Source organism: Haemaphysalis longicornis, unplaced genomic scaffold (genome assembly GCF_048455015.1).
Source record: "Haemaphysalis longicornis isolate Haplotype H1 unplaced genomic scaffold, Haemaphysalis longicornis Haplotype H1 scaffold_3, whole genome shotgun sequence".
Classification (NCBI taxonomy): Eukaryota; Metazoa; Arthropoda; class Arachnida; order Ixodida; family Ixodidae; genus Haemaphysalis; species Haemaphysalis longicornis.
In genome coordinates, this window is record NW_027526335.1 from 90680206 (window position 1) to 90696014 (window position 15809).

The 15809-nt window shown below is 46.3% G+C and overlaps 1 protein-coding gene across 2 annotated transcripts; it reads left to right on the plus strand.

The window, feature by feature from the left end:
• Positions 1-2437: 2437 nt before the first annotated feature.
• On the plus strand, positions 2438-12051 carry LOC144173326 (uncharacterized; the record flags this gene model as incomplete). Of its 2 annotated transcripts, none has more annotated exon segments than XM_077701807.1 (3): positions 2438-2760; positions 6634-6775; positions 11569-12051. In XM_077701807.1, coding segments are annotated over 3 exon segments (507 nt in total), but the record flags the coding sequence as incomplete, so codon positions are not given.
• Between the last annotated feature and the right edge of the window lie 3758 nt (positions 12052-15809).

A 15809-nucleotide genomic window follows, 5' to 3' on the forward strand; every position in this document is an offset into this window, starting at 1 on the left:
AACGAAAGAACACAACGCAAGAATAGCGAGCTAGGGGGCGTTAGGCGGCAAGTTTCCTGTTTACAAAGCTTGAAGCAGCAAAATTGGTGATTTAGTTCTGCGTAAGCAGTTTGCATGGTGATACCGGCTTGCCCTAACGGTTAATCAATAGGAGTCGGTCAGATAATTATTCGTCGAGTTGGTTTAGGATGGATGGCCTCTCCTTTCCGATCTCAGGCTTCGCGATGTGGATTAGTTAAGGAAGCTTCCTATTAAATTTGTTCCTGTGATTGAGCGAAGGTACTACTCTAACTTCCCACGTTGCAGTCCTGCAGAAGTGCGCGGTTCACGAGGCATAATTTTAAAACAAATTTGGCGAAATGTGTACACGAATTCCCCGGGCGTTGTTTTTGTTGGGTATAGCAACACGGACATCGTACTAGCCTTTCGGTTTGGAGAACAGTACTACCGCGTCATGGGAAGTATAAACTTGGATCGTTTTTTTCTTTAATTTTTGTTGGCTTTCCTATAGAACCACAGGTTCTATTGGCTTGCAAACTAGAACCCGTGGATCTATAGGTGAAAATGCAACAGAGTTCTTCCGCAACCGATGCAGATGGTCATAACCATGTTTACATGTTGCTTCAGCTAATATGTTCACAGATGACATTGTAGAAAAGGCATAAGAGCAAGAACCCATGGCCTTCTAGATGGAGGCACAAGTCTTCTCCCAATGGCAAAGAATCAACTGTAGAGCTTGACAGCCGTTAAAAAGTCGTTGAAGCAGCATTAAAAGTAGGAACAATGCTCAGAACGTTACATCGAAGGTTTGTTAGTTCTAGGCTTTAAAGATTTGATTCCTTTCAGGCAACTCGGGTGTGCCTCTTAGCCCTCACTGTCATGCACGCATGCATAATCACCTGCGAAACCTCTGCGAGAATCTGTGTCGATGTGACATGCCTACGTCTTTGGCAAAACATGCGCGCCAAGATGTTTCTTTTTTTTTCCTTTTATGGTCGAGGCACTGCACCGCAAATGATAGGCCAGGAGCGCGTAAATGCTCACTGAAACAAAATTAGGTCGTGCACGTCGAAGTATTAGTTATTCCGGGTTGGTTCACTCTTCAAGTTAAACTTTTGTAAAATATTCCGAAATACAGGTGACTTAGCATTCCTCCTTGCTTTCTGACTTCCAGCTCAAAAACGGCTATTGTCTCAAAAAAAAAAAAAAAAAAACAGGGAATAACTACTACTAACGTGGTGTTGACCTTTTTGTGCATGTTTGTACACGTAGCCCTCCACCTATAGCCTGTGGCAGAGGGAGTTGCCCTTTGTTGCCCAGCTTTCGCCTGTAACAGTGTACCGAGAGAAAGTCGGAGTTTCGATGAAGAAAAAGCAATGTCATGTCACAAAAGAATTCACTGCCAAATTACAATATCAAGACAGCATAAACTATAACGTACTCGCTGGCTGTGTTACAAAATACAAGCGAACGGGATAGACGTATACAAGGTTCACAGTATTTCTGCGGGGAAAAGCAACACGAAATAACTGTATAGAATCTACAAATTAACCCCGCTAACGGAGCGCAACTAGTTCTTATATCCAAGTTGCAAGCGGCCTTAGAAAAGCATTCGTAACAGGAGATGACGGCGCTCGGGGTGCCTTCACACATGATGGTCCAACGACAGCGGCTTTCGCGAAGGTCGACGCATCAATCCCGGTGACTAGCCATGAAGCACTGGCGTCGGAGTTCTGCGTTGTCAACCAGAGGACTCCTCAGAAGCCGGCGTTGGTGCTTACCTTTATGTAGTACCGTTAATCGGGCTAAGAACTAGACTATTGAGCTGTGCTGCGCGTCTGGTTTAAGTCCCGCCGCTTCCGCACCTGTTTTAGTCTACACGTGCTTCAGCGTGTCACTGGCTCTTGGTGTCCATGTGATTGGTGGCCGGATGTGCACGTGACCATCGCGTGTGGGCCTCAAACCTTCGCTTACCGAATTTCGCGCGGGCTCCTGTTCGAATTTCGCGCGAATTTCGCGCGAGGGAGGGGGGAAAGGGAAGGCACGTTGAACCTCGAGCTCTGCACCTGCTGCTCGTGGCACGCTCGTTCTCTTCTTGCTTCTCTTTCAATTCCGTTTGTCTTGCGTGCTGTTCCCCCGGGTCGGATCGCTCCCGCCTTCGCCTTTTCGGGTAATTACTCGCCGCTCCTGCTTCTCCGCCTCCTTCGCTCGTGTCTGGTAACACCTTCCGCTTCGCTGCTACGAGGAATGAGGCGAACCAGCGCCGTTCTGCGGCCGCGGCTTCGGTGCTATCCGCGTCATCATCTTGACTGTCCCTGATGAATTTAATTCAGTTTTTTTTTCATTTTCTTTTCCGGTGTGTCGCACTGGAACACGAATTTTTTATTCTTCCGCGTTTCTTAGTTTATCGGTCACGGCCGCTATTGGGCTTGTGCAGGCGGCCTACATGACACTTCCACAGGCTACAGCCGCGGGAGCCGCCGGTGGAGCCTCCAACGGTCTTGGCGCCGGTACCAGCAACGGAGGGCCGGTCGGTGCTGACGGCGGCCTGCACGCTGCCCTGGGCGGAGACGACGGGCCTTCGAACGGAGACTTCGGCCGCGGCGCCGCGGGGGACGCCGCTGGAAACGACCTGATGGGCGTGGCCCGCGTGGCCAACATGGGCCAGATCCAGCACATGGTGGGACCGCTGGACAACGTGCCCTACTACATGCCTTTCAACGGGCGAGAGAATCACAACGAGAAGGAACGGAAGAGGAGGTGATGTGCGATAGCCTATGCCTACCTCATAAAAGTTTATGCCTGATTTGACTTTTGTAGGCGAAGCATGTCAACGAGAACGACCTGCACTGTTTTCGGTCGCGCTTTCTGGCGACGTCGCCTGACATGCAACAGTAATGAGCAGCGTAGACGCGGGGATCACGTTCCCTTAGAGCGACACGTAGTTTGATCAGTAGCCAGAAAGGACTGCAGGGTGCTGCACCGTAGCTCCCGAGCGCTTCCATGCACCTCGTTCGTCCTCTCTCTCTCTCTCTCTCTCCTCTCTCTCTCTCTCTCTCTCTCTCTCTCTCTCTCTCTCTCTCTCTCTCTCTCTCTCTCTCTCTCTCTCTCTCTCTCTCTGTGTGTGTGTGTGTGTGTGTGTGTGTGTGTGTGTGTGTGTGTGTGTGTGTGTGTGTGTGTGTACAAGTGCAATCAAAAGTAAACGGAGCACGGCTTCATGATGTTAAAGTAACTTCTCTCCTATGCGATTGTAGGCATAAATTGCGTATGTGCGGCCCAATCGGGTTTAGAAAGACTTTATGAAAAATTCATTTAAATGCTGTTGGCTAGGCACATGTACTAGAAATTCTCTTTAAATTCTCCAACCCGTGCTCCGTTTATTTTGACTGCTTGTGTACGTATTAGAACCTTCGGTTAACGCAGTCCATGTTTTTGCTGATTGAGCGCCGGCAAAGCTTGTATTGCAATCTATTTTTCTGTACTTGCTATTCCGTGAATGTCAATATATTCAGTGTTTAATGCGGGGCTGTCGAAGCGGCGCTGGCTACCACCTTCAACACGGCACTGAAGGCTCTAGAGGAACAAGTCTTATATAGGTGGAAAAAGTGCCGTGAATTAAAATAGACCCCTCCCAGCCGCAGCAATTGCTTTTAACGCAGTAAATATACCTAAGCTTGAGAACGTCTATTATTTTAAACGCTACAACTCGTGTATGCTGAAACGGGAATGGCGAAAGTATTCTAAGCACTTTATTAAGCAAAAGACAATTAGCGATGGAGGAGAATGTAAATGTAAAACAAATGTGGGCGGCAAGTTTAGCTCATACCCTGTGTTTTATTTATTTTGAGGACACAAACTGTAGCTTTTGAACATCATTAAACCAAGAGGCTCACTGCAACTGATGGCAAACTTTGTTCGAACTTCACTTTCAGTCTAATGTTCTTTTTGTCTTTTTTGCTGTGACATGTGTAACATGTACGACAACCAGCGACAGAAGTCTGACATCAATGGCACAACTGGCTACGCCACCCGTCCATACACCAGCGCTACCGACTGCTGCGGCATTTTTCGCCCGATTTCCTAGGGGGTGCAGAAAAACTTATGGAACCATCCTTCACAGATTTTTTTCTAAATATACAAATAGGATAAATTTGGTTTATTTACTTGAATACGTATAACTATCTTGAATAAGTAGTCAGTGTTCGTCCAAACCCCGAAAAATATACCAAACTGGAATTTGCAAAGGGCGGGGAGGCAGCCGGCAAGCACTGAGATGTAACGGCGATTTGGTGGGTACAACTTCAGAAGCAAACAGTAGGCAAAGTTTGGTTAGCCTAAAAATCCACGGAAAGAACAAAAAGCTATGCACAAAAGATTGAAAAAATTCAGTGCCTGGCAGTCCGTTTTATTTACAGCGATTCCCCATCAACGACGTTGCAGTTGGCAAATCTTGAACCTCTTGAGGACAGACGACGAGCTGCTCGATTTAACTTACTCCATCTAATATATTTTTCTAAACTAGAAATAAAGCCGGATAATTATATGGTAAAAGATTCTTCCAGGCTTTGCCGTCACAAACACAGCTGCAGCATTGAGCCAATCTTCGCAAGAACTAATATTTACAATCACTCTTTTTTCCCGAAATCAATAACTGAGTGGAATTTGTTGCCCCAAAACTGAACTCTACTTTCCATTCCAACATAAAATGCGCTTTGTTTCCTGACTTGCACAATACTTATTTCGTTTAACATGTTGTGTGCCTAAGAAGGTGGCTCTTTGATTTTGGGTTGTGTTGCAGTGTGTGTAGTCTGCCATGTGAAAACGCGTAAAATTTGATGTCGATTGACATGTTTTTCTTAAATTTGATATATCCTAGTAACGATTTTGTGGTAACTTTGTTGTACCCTTGTTGTACCTTCGAACGTGCGGTACCTTTCCTGCTGGGACCTTAAATGGTTCGCAATATACGTTTAAATAAATAAATAAATAAATAAATAAATAAATAAATAAATAAATAAATAAATAAATAAATAAATAAATAAATAAATAAATAAATAAATAAATAAATAAATAAATAAATAAATAAATAAATAAATAGTAGTACTGGCTCGTAATGGGAATCTATCGTCATGGATCAACGAAATTGAGGTTGAGATCATAGCTAAAATTAGGACAAAGAACTGGGCTTAAGCCGGGTAATGTTAAGCGAAGAACAGACAACTTGTCAACTATAACAGATTGCTTACCGAGATTCCGAACCAGAAGTGGAAAAGGACCAAAAACTCCGTGACGGGATGGAATAGGGAAGTTTAGGTGCTAAGAATGGAATTTGGAAGCGCAGGACAGGGGCGGTTCGAGGACTTTGGGAAAGGATTCGTTCTAGAGATAATAAATAGGGTCATTCGTGCCACTTCCGTTGCTGTAGTTGATGAATATAGTTGCCAAAGTGTGTTCTCTTTCTACACACTTGAATGATATTGATACTCTGGGCGTTGGCGCTCGTATGCGACTCTTCAGTTCTTCAGTAGGAGATTGTACTTAGGTTTTCCCACCTTGCCTTATATTTTTACATTAAATTCTTTGCCTGAAGGCTCTACTCGGTTTCACTACCTTGGTGCAGGCCTGCAAAGGCTAGAATGCATGAAGATCAGGTTTTAAAACTGCGTGCAATCAGATGTTGCCAAGGATCCTGCTTGCTTTACTTGATGTCGGAAGACGGTGTGGGCATAGTTTTTTAGGGCAGACATTGTTTTGGGTGTACTTGCGGCCATCGTTCGCTGGGGCCGCTACGCCCTTTCCTCGCATTGGCTGGTTCCCGGTTTAACTTTCTTCTACGCCGCACGAAGTTTGCGGAAGAGAACATAAAAGAGTAATTTATTTGGGTTTGCATAAATTACAGGAGCAAGCCTATCCTTCCCGAGACTTTAAACCATTGATTTCAATCCCTCTGCCAAAAATTATCTCGCGCGCCAAACTATGCTGTTAATTTGGAGGTTTAAGCAACACCAGGACTGTGAGGTGCGCCGTAGTGGAGGGCTCCGCATTAATTTTGACCACCTGGAGGCCTTTAACGTAAGCCGAAATCTCAACACACCGGCATTCTTGCTTTTCGCCTCCATCAGACAAGCAGCCTCCGCAGCCGGGATCAAACCTGTGGTCTCGGGCTCAGCAGCACAACACCCTAGCCACTGTATAGAACGCTGTAAAAGGCTGTGAAATGTGCTACGCATTGCGCTGTGAGTTTTGTCAAACCAAGTGGGCTTCAATGTCACGTGTAACTTTGCTACATACACTGTTATTTTTTGGCGGGAATTTCCATAAAAAAAACAAGGCATCAGCCGCCGGGATGTGCTCCACAGCCTACTAATCATCAGTGTCGTGCTTTGGTGTTAGGCTGCTTCCGAGAAGTCGGTTTAGTCGTGGTAATCCTTGACGTAGGTATACGCGCATTTTACGGTGACATGGTGTACATTATATTAGGACAAAAATAAACACCCTCGTGATTCCCGCACAACATTCGCCTCGACTTCAGCGCCTTTGTTTAGTGGCTGGTTGTTTTATATAGGCACGGTAAGACCGTGCAGGACGGGAGTGACGAAGTCGGTCCGAGTAAAGTGGTCGTGTGCTTCGCAGGACGCGGATCAAGAATGCCTGCCAGACGCTACGCTCGCTGGTTCCGGGGCTGAGTGAGAAAACGGACAAGGCCACAGTGTTCGAGTTCACTGTGCAGTACCTGCTGCACCTGAGGCGCCATCTAGGATCCAAGCACGATAAGGTGAGGCCGTCACAGGTGGCGAACCGTATTTGACGGGGAAGACGCACACCCTAACAAATAGCATGGCCTACAAAGTTCGCTATAAGATGCACAGAGCGGCAAGTACATTTGAAGTAGCGCTGTAGGGAATACAATGTGTGTTACGCTTGCTTCTGAAGTGTTAAAACATTTGTTTAACGTGCATAGCACATAGGCTTGAAATGCAAGTTTAGCCAAACTCGACTCCAACGCAAGGCTTCGGCTTCGAAGCGAATGCCGGTAAATATATAGTACGGAGTCACAGAAAAGCCCGTAAGGAGGGCTTTTCTGCGACGCTTCGGACTTGAAGCGGACTACATGGCCAGATTTGTTCGTAGAATCCCCCAGTATCGCAGCAACGGGCCGAAAACGTGTGTAGATTTCAAGCTTGCTTACTCACCGAACAAAAAGTCTGTTAAGGCGTTAGTTGTGATCATGCAGCGAGCTCGTACGGCTTAGCCCCTATAGCCATAAACCATCTAAGTGATTTCCCTCTGTCTTCGCCAAGGAGGAGGAGTAGCACACAAATAAATGATTGTTCTTAATCGTCGGGAAGGTATAAAATTGGCAATGTGTGAGTACGAGCGTATCTGGTCTTAACCGATGTGCGTAGGGCTGGCGTTGCTTTAGAGTAGGCAAAAGCGTCCAAAATGACACAGTTCCCAACTAACTATAACACAAGACACCCAAAAGTCACATGCAACTCACTTTTACGAGAATCCTGTGGGAGGGATCATTCCATCGCCGAGACAAATTATCTGCAGCACTTATACACGCCCCCGACAAAATCAACACACACGAATGACCTGGGACAAATTCCTAACCGTCACTCTAGTCATCCCCCTACCTAACACGGAGAGTAAGCTCGAAACATGAATCGCATTCATCCTACACGCCAATGAACAGAGAACATCTCTCATGACCCAAAATCGTCACCCCATACGCCGGCCATCATATTCTCCTGTGTGAAGCTTATTGTAGCACCGAAAAACAGTTCCGTTAGCAGAAACACTGAATAAAACCCAAACTAGGGCTAAAACTAGCACACCGCAGAACACGAATCGAACAACGCAGCCAAACTCTAGCTAGATCCAATTTGAACTCCCTGTAGGGCGAATTTGTAGCCTCATAGACCCCAGTAGAATCAAACACTGCACAAACACTGCACAACTCGCCAGCCCCTCCACCACACCCAAGAGCCCTTACAAACACCAAAACACAGGACATACACCTTTTACCCATTCAATACTCAGGAATGGGCATACAACCCATTCTTCACACTATCCGAGCCCGCATTCTCATCGAACCACTTCCACGTCGCATGCACCCCATATTCCACGCCAACCACCGAGCAGCTCGTGCAACTCACCATGCAATACTCGACTCCCAGCCCAATACGCCCCGCACGCAGATTAAGCCGAATAACCGCACAGACCGGCCTATGCCCTTGCGGTACGGACCCGACAACAACGCCCCCTTCCCCTATTCAATTCAATTTTTTTTCAATTCAATTTTTATTCAGGGATGTATACATATTGACATATGGGTTGTAATACAGACGGAGGTCCCAAGACCGAAGCCGTACGCGGGACCTCCGATGACGATACACAAAATATTACGAGCGACGTTAAAAAAAAAATAAAAAGGTATACAGAACTATTGAACCATAAAGAACGAAATATACAAAGCCAAACTATAAAACTATACAGAACTATTGAACAATACATAACTATGTTTTCAGAGACAACATATAAAACTAAATAGAACTTTAGATACAGTTATAACAAGTAGTAGATTTCAAGCAAAATATAAACAACGAGATACAATAAAAAATGGAACATTAATATACCACAAGAAATTTAAATGTCAAGCAGGTAGTTCCTAAGTACAGTACACACACGCTGCCTGTATTACACACACGCTGCCTGTATTACTACCTCATCCGCACCTACAGCGGAGGAGGTGGCCGCTGCCCTTGCGCTCACAGAGTACCACCCCAAACACCATCCTACCAGACTCGCAGCAGGCCATCCGACTCTTCACAAAAGATTTAATACCCCCGTGGCCGTAAAAATTATTCCCCAACGCCTCCCGAGCGACCCCATGCAATTGGTGTTGTATGCCCACACCGGCATACGTGTTAACGAGGCAGCAAACGCACATGCTTGAACCCTTACTTCCTGGGCCACTGCTCCCCTTGCATCTATGCACGGGCCTAGGCCGAAAGGGAGGGGAAGAGCATGAGAGGGGGGCGGGTAGAGAAGACAAGCGCTTCTGCGTTAGAGGCGGCAGAAGACTGTCGTGTATCGACGCCATATGCAGCGAAGTGAAGGGATACACGGCCATACGTCTGGATACTTCTTCAGCAAGTAAAAATTTGGGCTGGTTGGCACATATCCAATAATAGCAAAAACAGCGCAAGGGCGGGTCAAGAACAACAGGACGAAACAGCGCTTTGTCCTGTTCTTTCTTGTCCCGTTCTTTGCGCTATTTTTGCTATTCTTGGATACTTCTTTTTTATGCAGGGTAGTTGCAAGTCCATGATTGACTTCCTGACTGCAGTACAAAGAATATTTTACAGTGCTCAAAAGGGAATTTACTTGAGTACAGTCAGTAAAGCGCTTGTCTTTCGTAAGACACAGCTTTCGTACTTTCAGCCTTCATCTGCCTGTCCTGAGCTGGATTTGAACAAAAATACGGTGGCGTTACGAAGTCACACTGCTGTTGTCTCCAACGTGTTTGTAAAGCGTATGCTTCGGCAGTTTGCAAATGCAACTAGTTGCGCATGAACACGCTGTTGTAGCTAAGCGTCTAAAGGACTGCACTTAAAGCCAGAGTATGGCCACGAGCATGACCGGACCTAGCTCAAGCTTTTAAGGTCGTATTTTCCGAATTTTTAGAATTTTACATTCTTAGGAAAGCTTATACCGTTTGTTTCCGAGATGCTCTACTACTTTTGTACGCCAGATTTACATTGGAAAAAAATTGGTCTCTCTCTACTCGCTGTGTTTATTCATCTTTTTTTTATTGCACCACCTTATAAAGGGTTAATGATGGGTTATTTTTAAAGTGAGGCTGGGATTATATCGCGGTAGTCATTTTTTTCTACTTGTTATTCTGCTTTTTAGTTTCAGCCCAGTAATAACAAAACCAGAAACGAGATTATTTTAACAACACGGAAACATTTTTCTTTCCCCTATCACAAGAGAGCTGAGAAAAAAATCGTTGTGAACGTTTCGCTAGTCTGTTGTACTCGATAAGCCGAAAATCTGGGTTGGTGCGGTAGAACGCGGGATACCGTACAATTGTCTGCCACACGGAGTGCCCGCCGTTCCTGGTCAACACTAACGTTCTCGTCCGCTGAACACCCTCCCGATGCAAAAAGTAAGGCATACACAAAGTGTCTGCCTGGTCGTAAAAATCGCCTTTATGTCCGTGCGAGGTATGTCCCAGAAGTTGGCTAGTTCGCCCTGCTGAGCCTTCAACGATAAAACAAGCGAGGCCCGCGGAACGTCCATGGATTCTCGAGAGGGCCGCATTCTTCCCTGCCCATAGTCGGCGGCTAATGAACTTCTCTTTGCAAAGCGTTCGCTGATTGCCCGACATGCCGGCATCCAGCGGAATGCTGCGTACTTTTGCGCCAATGTCTTGCGCATCGATATCCCGATGCCGCACGCAGGCATCTGTGCGACCGGCGCCTATACACGTGAGGCAATGGCTGCAAACACACCACATGTGGGTCACCGTGTATGCCAGTTTAGCGGTTTTGGAGAGGTGTTTGCCTAGGTTTACTGAGAAAGGCGAGTCCATGACCATGACGGGTGTCAGTTAAGACGCTTAAGATTACGCCAGCTTCCGGTTAGCGGCACTCCGCAAGTACCTGACAGAAAGCGAGTTAAAAAATGGGGTCGGATAGTTTCTAAAGTTCACGATATGAAATCGAGGACATAGCAACGGCCGCATTAGGGAAATAGTACTAGTGTATCGGTTCTGACAGCTTTAATAGTGCTAGTTGATGATTGATCGATTGATGGTTAATTGGATGATCAATTGATTGATTGATCGATTGATTGATTTTTTTGGTTGATTTGAGTGATTTATTGATCGATAGTGATTGGTTAATTGTATGATCAATTGATCAATTAATCAGATTGATTGATTGATTGATTGATTGATTGATTGATTGATTGATTGATTGATTGATTGATTGATTGATTGATTGATTGATTGATTGATTGATTGATTGATTGATTGATTGATTGATTGATTGATTGATTGATTGATTGATTGATTGACACACCATTAAAATCCACTAGGAGAAAGTGAAAAGGGGAGCCAGTGGTGGCGACCAGGCTTAGACGGCGGCCTGGAAACGTCGTGTGCCTTCCTACTGGGTCAGGAACGTAGTCAAAAGCCGCATAATTTCGGCGAGATTTCTTGCATCACTGGTCTAGGACGTGTTTGTACTGCGATTGTTAAGTTATTATATCAAATCTCTTGAAAATTACTGCGATTGTTAAGTTATTATATCAAATCTCTTGATACTTAGCCTAGTTATACATTCATTATAAAGTAAAACTACACTGTTGCATTCGATGAAAATCATTTTCGACGGCAAAGTGCTCTCTTCGAACACACGCATGAGGAACCACGGTATTCAATTTTGTGTTCAAATTTATTAACAGTGTCGGTTTCTAAGGCCGTGAAAAGAGCTGCCAAAAAAATTTTTTTTTGCAAACCAGATAGGGTGGGTACTAACGAAGTCCTCCGCTCAGACGATTTCGCAGGAATTCATGGAGAAGTACTCGCCGTACTGAAAGCCACAGCGCCTTTGAACAAGTCCAAGTAACCGGACTCCAGTGAAGGCTCCCCCCCGGTGACGGAAACTCGCTGCTGCACGTGCATCATTCCGACAGATCAAGCTGCTTGAGGAACTTTGTTTGTCTTCACTGGCTCCGGCAACTGGGACACTGGTGTCTGTGTACACTTTGCTCATCTAGGATCTTCTTCTTGTCTCCCATGCGCTGTGCCTTGCTGCCGGGTTGTTGCTTTGATGTCTCTTTTTTTTTCATTGAAAGTGTGTTTGCAGGAAGAGTTAGCGCCGTGTGTGAAATGTGAGTGAACTGTGTAAAGCCTTTTTACATTTTTGCGTGTGTTTGAACTGCCTCGCGTGCCCCATTTTTTTCCACCTTTAAGTACAAAAAGAAAAAGAAGGGCCTTGTACCGCTCTGGACCATTAAAGCTCTTCTCACTGCTACGCCGCCAAACTGCTCGTGGAAATTTTATTTCCGAGGTTGACTTCGGTAACGGAAAGATAATGGTGCGGTCAGAGCAACGGCCATAGGCTCACAGTTCATAGGTTAATACTCCGTTTTATAGATAGACTGCAACGCTGCAAAAGCTTAAGAGCGTATTAGGATACTTCCTGCGATTAGAAAACAAGTCCAAGTCTGCTGAAAGCGTCTGCCGCAATGTAGATACTCCAATCATTCCCGTGCCCTGTTCGCATCCTCTGGACCCGCCGGAGCACGACCATGCATGCTCTCGCCAACTCAACCGCTCACCCGCAGCAAGTGGTGTACCCTTTCCCATTTCTGCAGCTCTCGCGGGAAGACACCCTGCTCATCAAGAAAGATATTCTTCGGCGCTCCACGCGTGCCCTTCTCCCTCCGCGTGGGTCTGACCCTCCTGGCGGCTTAACCCGCCGTGAAGAGGTCGTGCTTCGAAGAATCCGCCTGGGCGTCGAACTGACGCCTGCTGTGCGAGCAACGCGGACTACTAGTCTTGCAGATCCCTCCGCGACCTGTCCCTATTGCCCTGCCCTTATTGCTGAGGCGACATTGGAAAACGTGCTAGGGTCCAGGGCTTCAATCAACCCGAGCTCGACACACGGGGCCCACAGGACATCGCCCAGGGCGACCTCCCGATATTCATCGGTGGGCGCACGGCCCACTTTACAAGACGCTGTTGGCATTCATCGCCGAAACTGGACTCTATAGTTTTCTGCAGTGCGCCCGCATCACATTGCGTGTTTTTTTTTTTTTTTTTGCTTTCCTTTTTTTTTTTTGTCGTACCCCTGACCTGTTTTTTCCATTGTTTTCCTGTTACCTATGCCCTGGGGCAAAATGATGCAATAAAAAAAAAGACGTGCGCGTGCTGTGGGTGGCAGAGATGACGGGGACACCAGAAGCACGAAGAACGACGTTCGGGGAGCGACCTGCCGGACGCAATCCTCTGCTCCGTGCCACACCTTCCTCCTGGAAGCTCTCGGCTGGGCGTGAACGCCCGGGAGATCTTCGCGCCAAGCTACGCCGGGTCTCTTTGAGTAGCAGCGCCGGTAAGGCACTGGCCTTTTTTAAGGCGATAGTCTTTCTTGGGCTACTTAAACCCAGAAATTTTGGTCTGTCTGTCTGTCTGTCTGTCTGTCTGTCTGTCTGTCTGTCTGTCTGTCTGTCTGTCTGTCTGTCTCGTCTGTCTGTGACTCCATTCAGCCACACGGACAAATTAAAGCAAGGCCTGCGCAATAGTCCTATATAGTCATAGCTAAATCTACTCGTCTAAGTTCGGTGACACCGAAGAACAAGAAATTAGGCAAATATAAGACAACAAATTAATACACAAGTGATATTTGCAGTGTTCCTTTATAAAAAATCGTACATGCTTGATTTTTGAGCAATTAAATACTTCATCAACTGCAGAAAAAATTCACTCCGCCGTCGCCTGCTGTCGCCCGCGCCACGATAGCTTCTGGCGCTATTTTAAGAAATCGACCCGCCATAGTTACGAAAGGTTCCACTAGAAAAGTTCCACGTTCTGCTTGGAACGCACGTGGAGTAGGGCAACGTGGTTCAATTAACGTTGAAGTAGGGCACCTCTAGGAGTGCGACGCAAGAGGAACAACATAAAAGGGGAGTGGGAAAGCGAAAGGAGGCATTTACTTGGCAAAAGTCAATAAATACCATCGTCTTTTGTCGACATTTGCAACGAAAGGAGGAGATACGCGGCCATTTTTTTAGGCAAAAAGCTCCTCTCAACGCCCGGCAGCAGCGCTGCCGACTAGGGCAGCGCTCAAGCACAACGATCATCACACTGAGCCACAGCATCGAAGGCGTCGACTCCCACACGTGAGCGCGAACTCTTTTGAGGGAAGAAGTTTAGTTTGTAGGACATTTACTCTTTTTATTGGATTAGTTTAATGTTCGTTTGCGTATTTTCCTAATTTTGTTCCGGGAATACATTGGCCTTCTCTGGCATCAACCTACCTCGCTTCTTCTCCTCCAGTTAAACTTAACCCTCCGTACAAACAACCTGCATCACAACTTCAGCTGCTAAAATACACGGACAATTTTATTATAAACGTTCTCCACAGCCGCGTCAATTTTTTAGCTTTCAATCAACATTGGCGGGTATGTTTGAAAAACTGGGCTTCTCTCCTTTCTGGCCTGTCAGTTCAGAAAAGCTCACAAACGTGTTTAAGAATTGTCAAGCCCTAAAGAACGTTACATCCCGGTACCTTTGGGAACAAGTAAGTCGCATTGGGTCTTGGTAGCCGCCGCCGGCAATGTCTAGGAGTTATAACGCCTCGCTCTAATCCAGGAAGCCATGGACAGGCAGTCTTTTTTTTTTTCATCAAGACAACGTTTCATAGAATGTTCGAATAAGCTTATTAAGAAGAAACGAGCACTTCTCCATGCCGCCTTGTCTCGTGCTTAGTCTAACTTCGGCTGCTTTTAGACAATGTATATCATTCTACCTCCTTACGCATACCAGGAGTTCGTTTATTTTCCTTTACATGCCTGAAATGCCTTGAGGCGCTACAAGCTACCAATATTTACTCCGATTCTAACAAGCGATGCATTTTACACCCATAATTTCCTACTGGATGCTCCCTCAACACAGACAGGCTCACCTAAGACGGAGGTTACGACACAGCTGAGCGAGACATTGTACCGAGAGACCCAGTCAGTCGTCACAGACGCACGTACGCACAGACAGACGGACAGACGGACGGAAAGATGGCAGAAATAAAGATAAACACACAGATACACAAACAACGCACGGACGCGCACACACACACACACACGCAGACAGACAGATGGCGGACGGACGGACGGACGGAGGGGCGGACGGACAGACAGACAGAGCATGATTTGGAGATTCGAGAGAACGAGAGGGCCATGACAGTGCGCATTTGCTTGCAGCCTGCACAAAAGCAAGTTTACTCGCAAACACTACAAATAGCCGTCCGAAGAGGCTTAAAATCGATCATAGTTCCTTAATCTCCGTGGCTTCTTAGGATCAGAGTTTCAGAAAACGAATCATCTCAAGAAGGCCAGCACACAGAGGTTTGTTTTCGGCTTCCCAATTTATGGCAGCATGACCAAACTCAAGTTTCATTTTTCGGCTGACCCCCTGGTGACTCAGTGAGGGGTTTTTGTTCCTCAGCGTGGCAGGTAATCACTTGGGATAAGCGCAGGTCGGATAAGTAACGCGGGTTTGTAGCAAATTTTTCTCTTTGCGGATGATTGATCTTATTTAAGCCCGTCATGCCGCAAAAAGTGTGTTGTCGCAATAATCCGGAAGCATCAGTTGACTCAGCTGGTCAAAAATCCGGCGACATAACCGAGACGTCCCAGTGAAAATTTCCGACGGTGCCGAAATAATAAAAACAAACTGCTTGATCTGAAAAGAAAATAGGAAAAATTGCGGTGAAGGTTGGAATCGAGCCGATGGTCTCCCGAATGCAAGCCGAGCACACACACCGAACGCGGCCATGGCTCTGTGGCTACAGCTGTTTAATGGAGGACCTTTGTCACCTGGAATGTGCATTAGAGACAGGTACTAGGATCGAGATTCTGTTCCATTCAGGCTAAAAGCCCATCACTTCCTGTACGCACCCATCGACGTCTACTGGATCGGTCGGTAACCTCCTCCTATTAAAGACGATAGCCGTTCTTGGCTACTTGAACGGCAAAATTTTGGTCTGTCTGTATGTCTGTATGTCTGCCTGACTGTG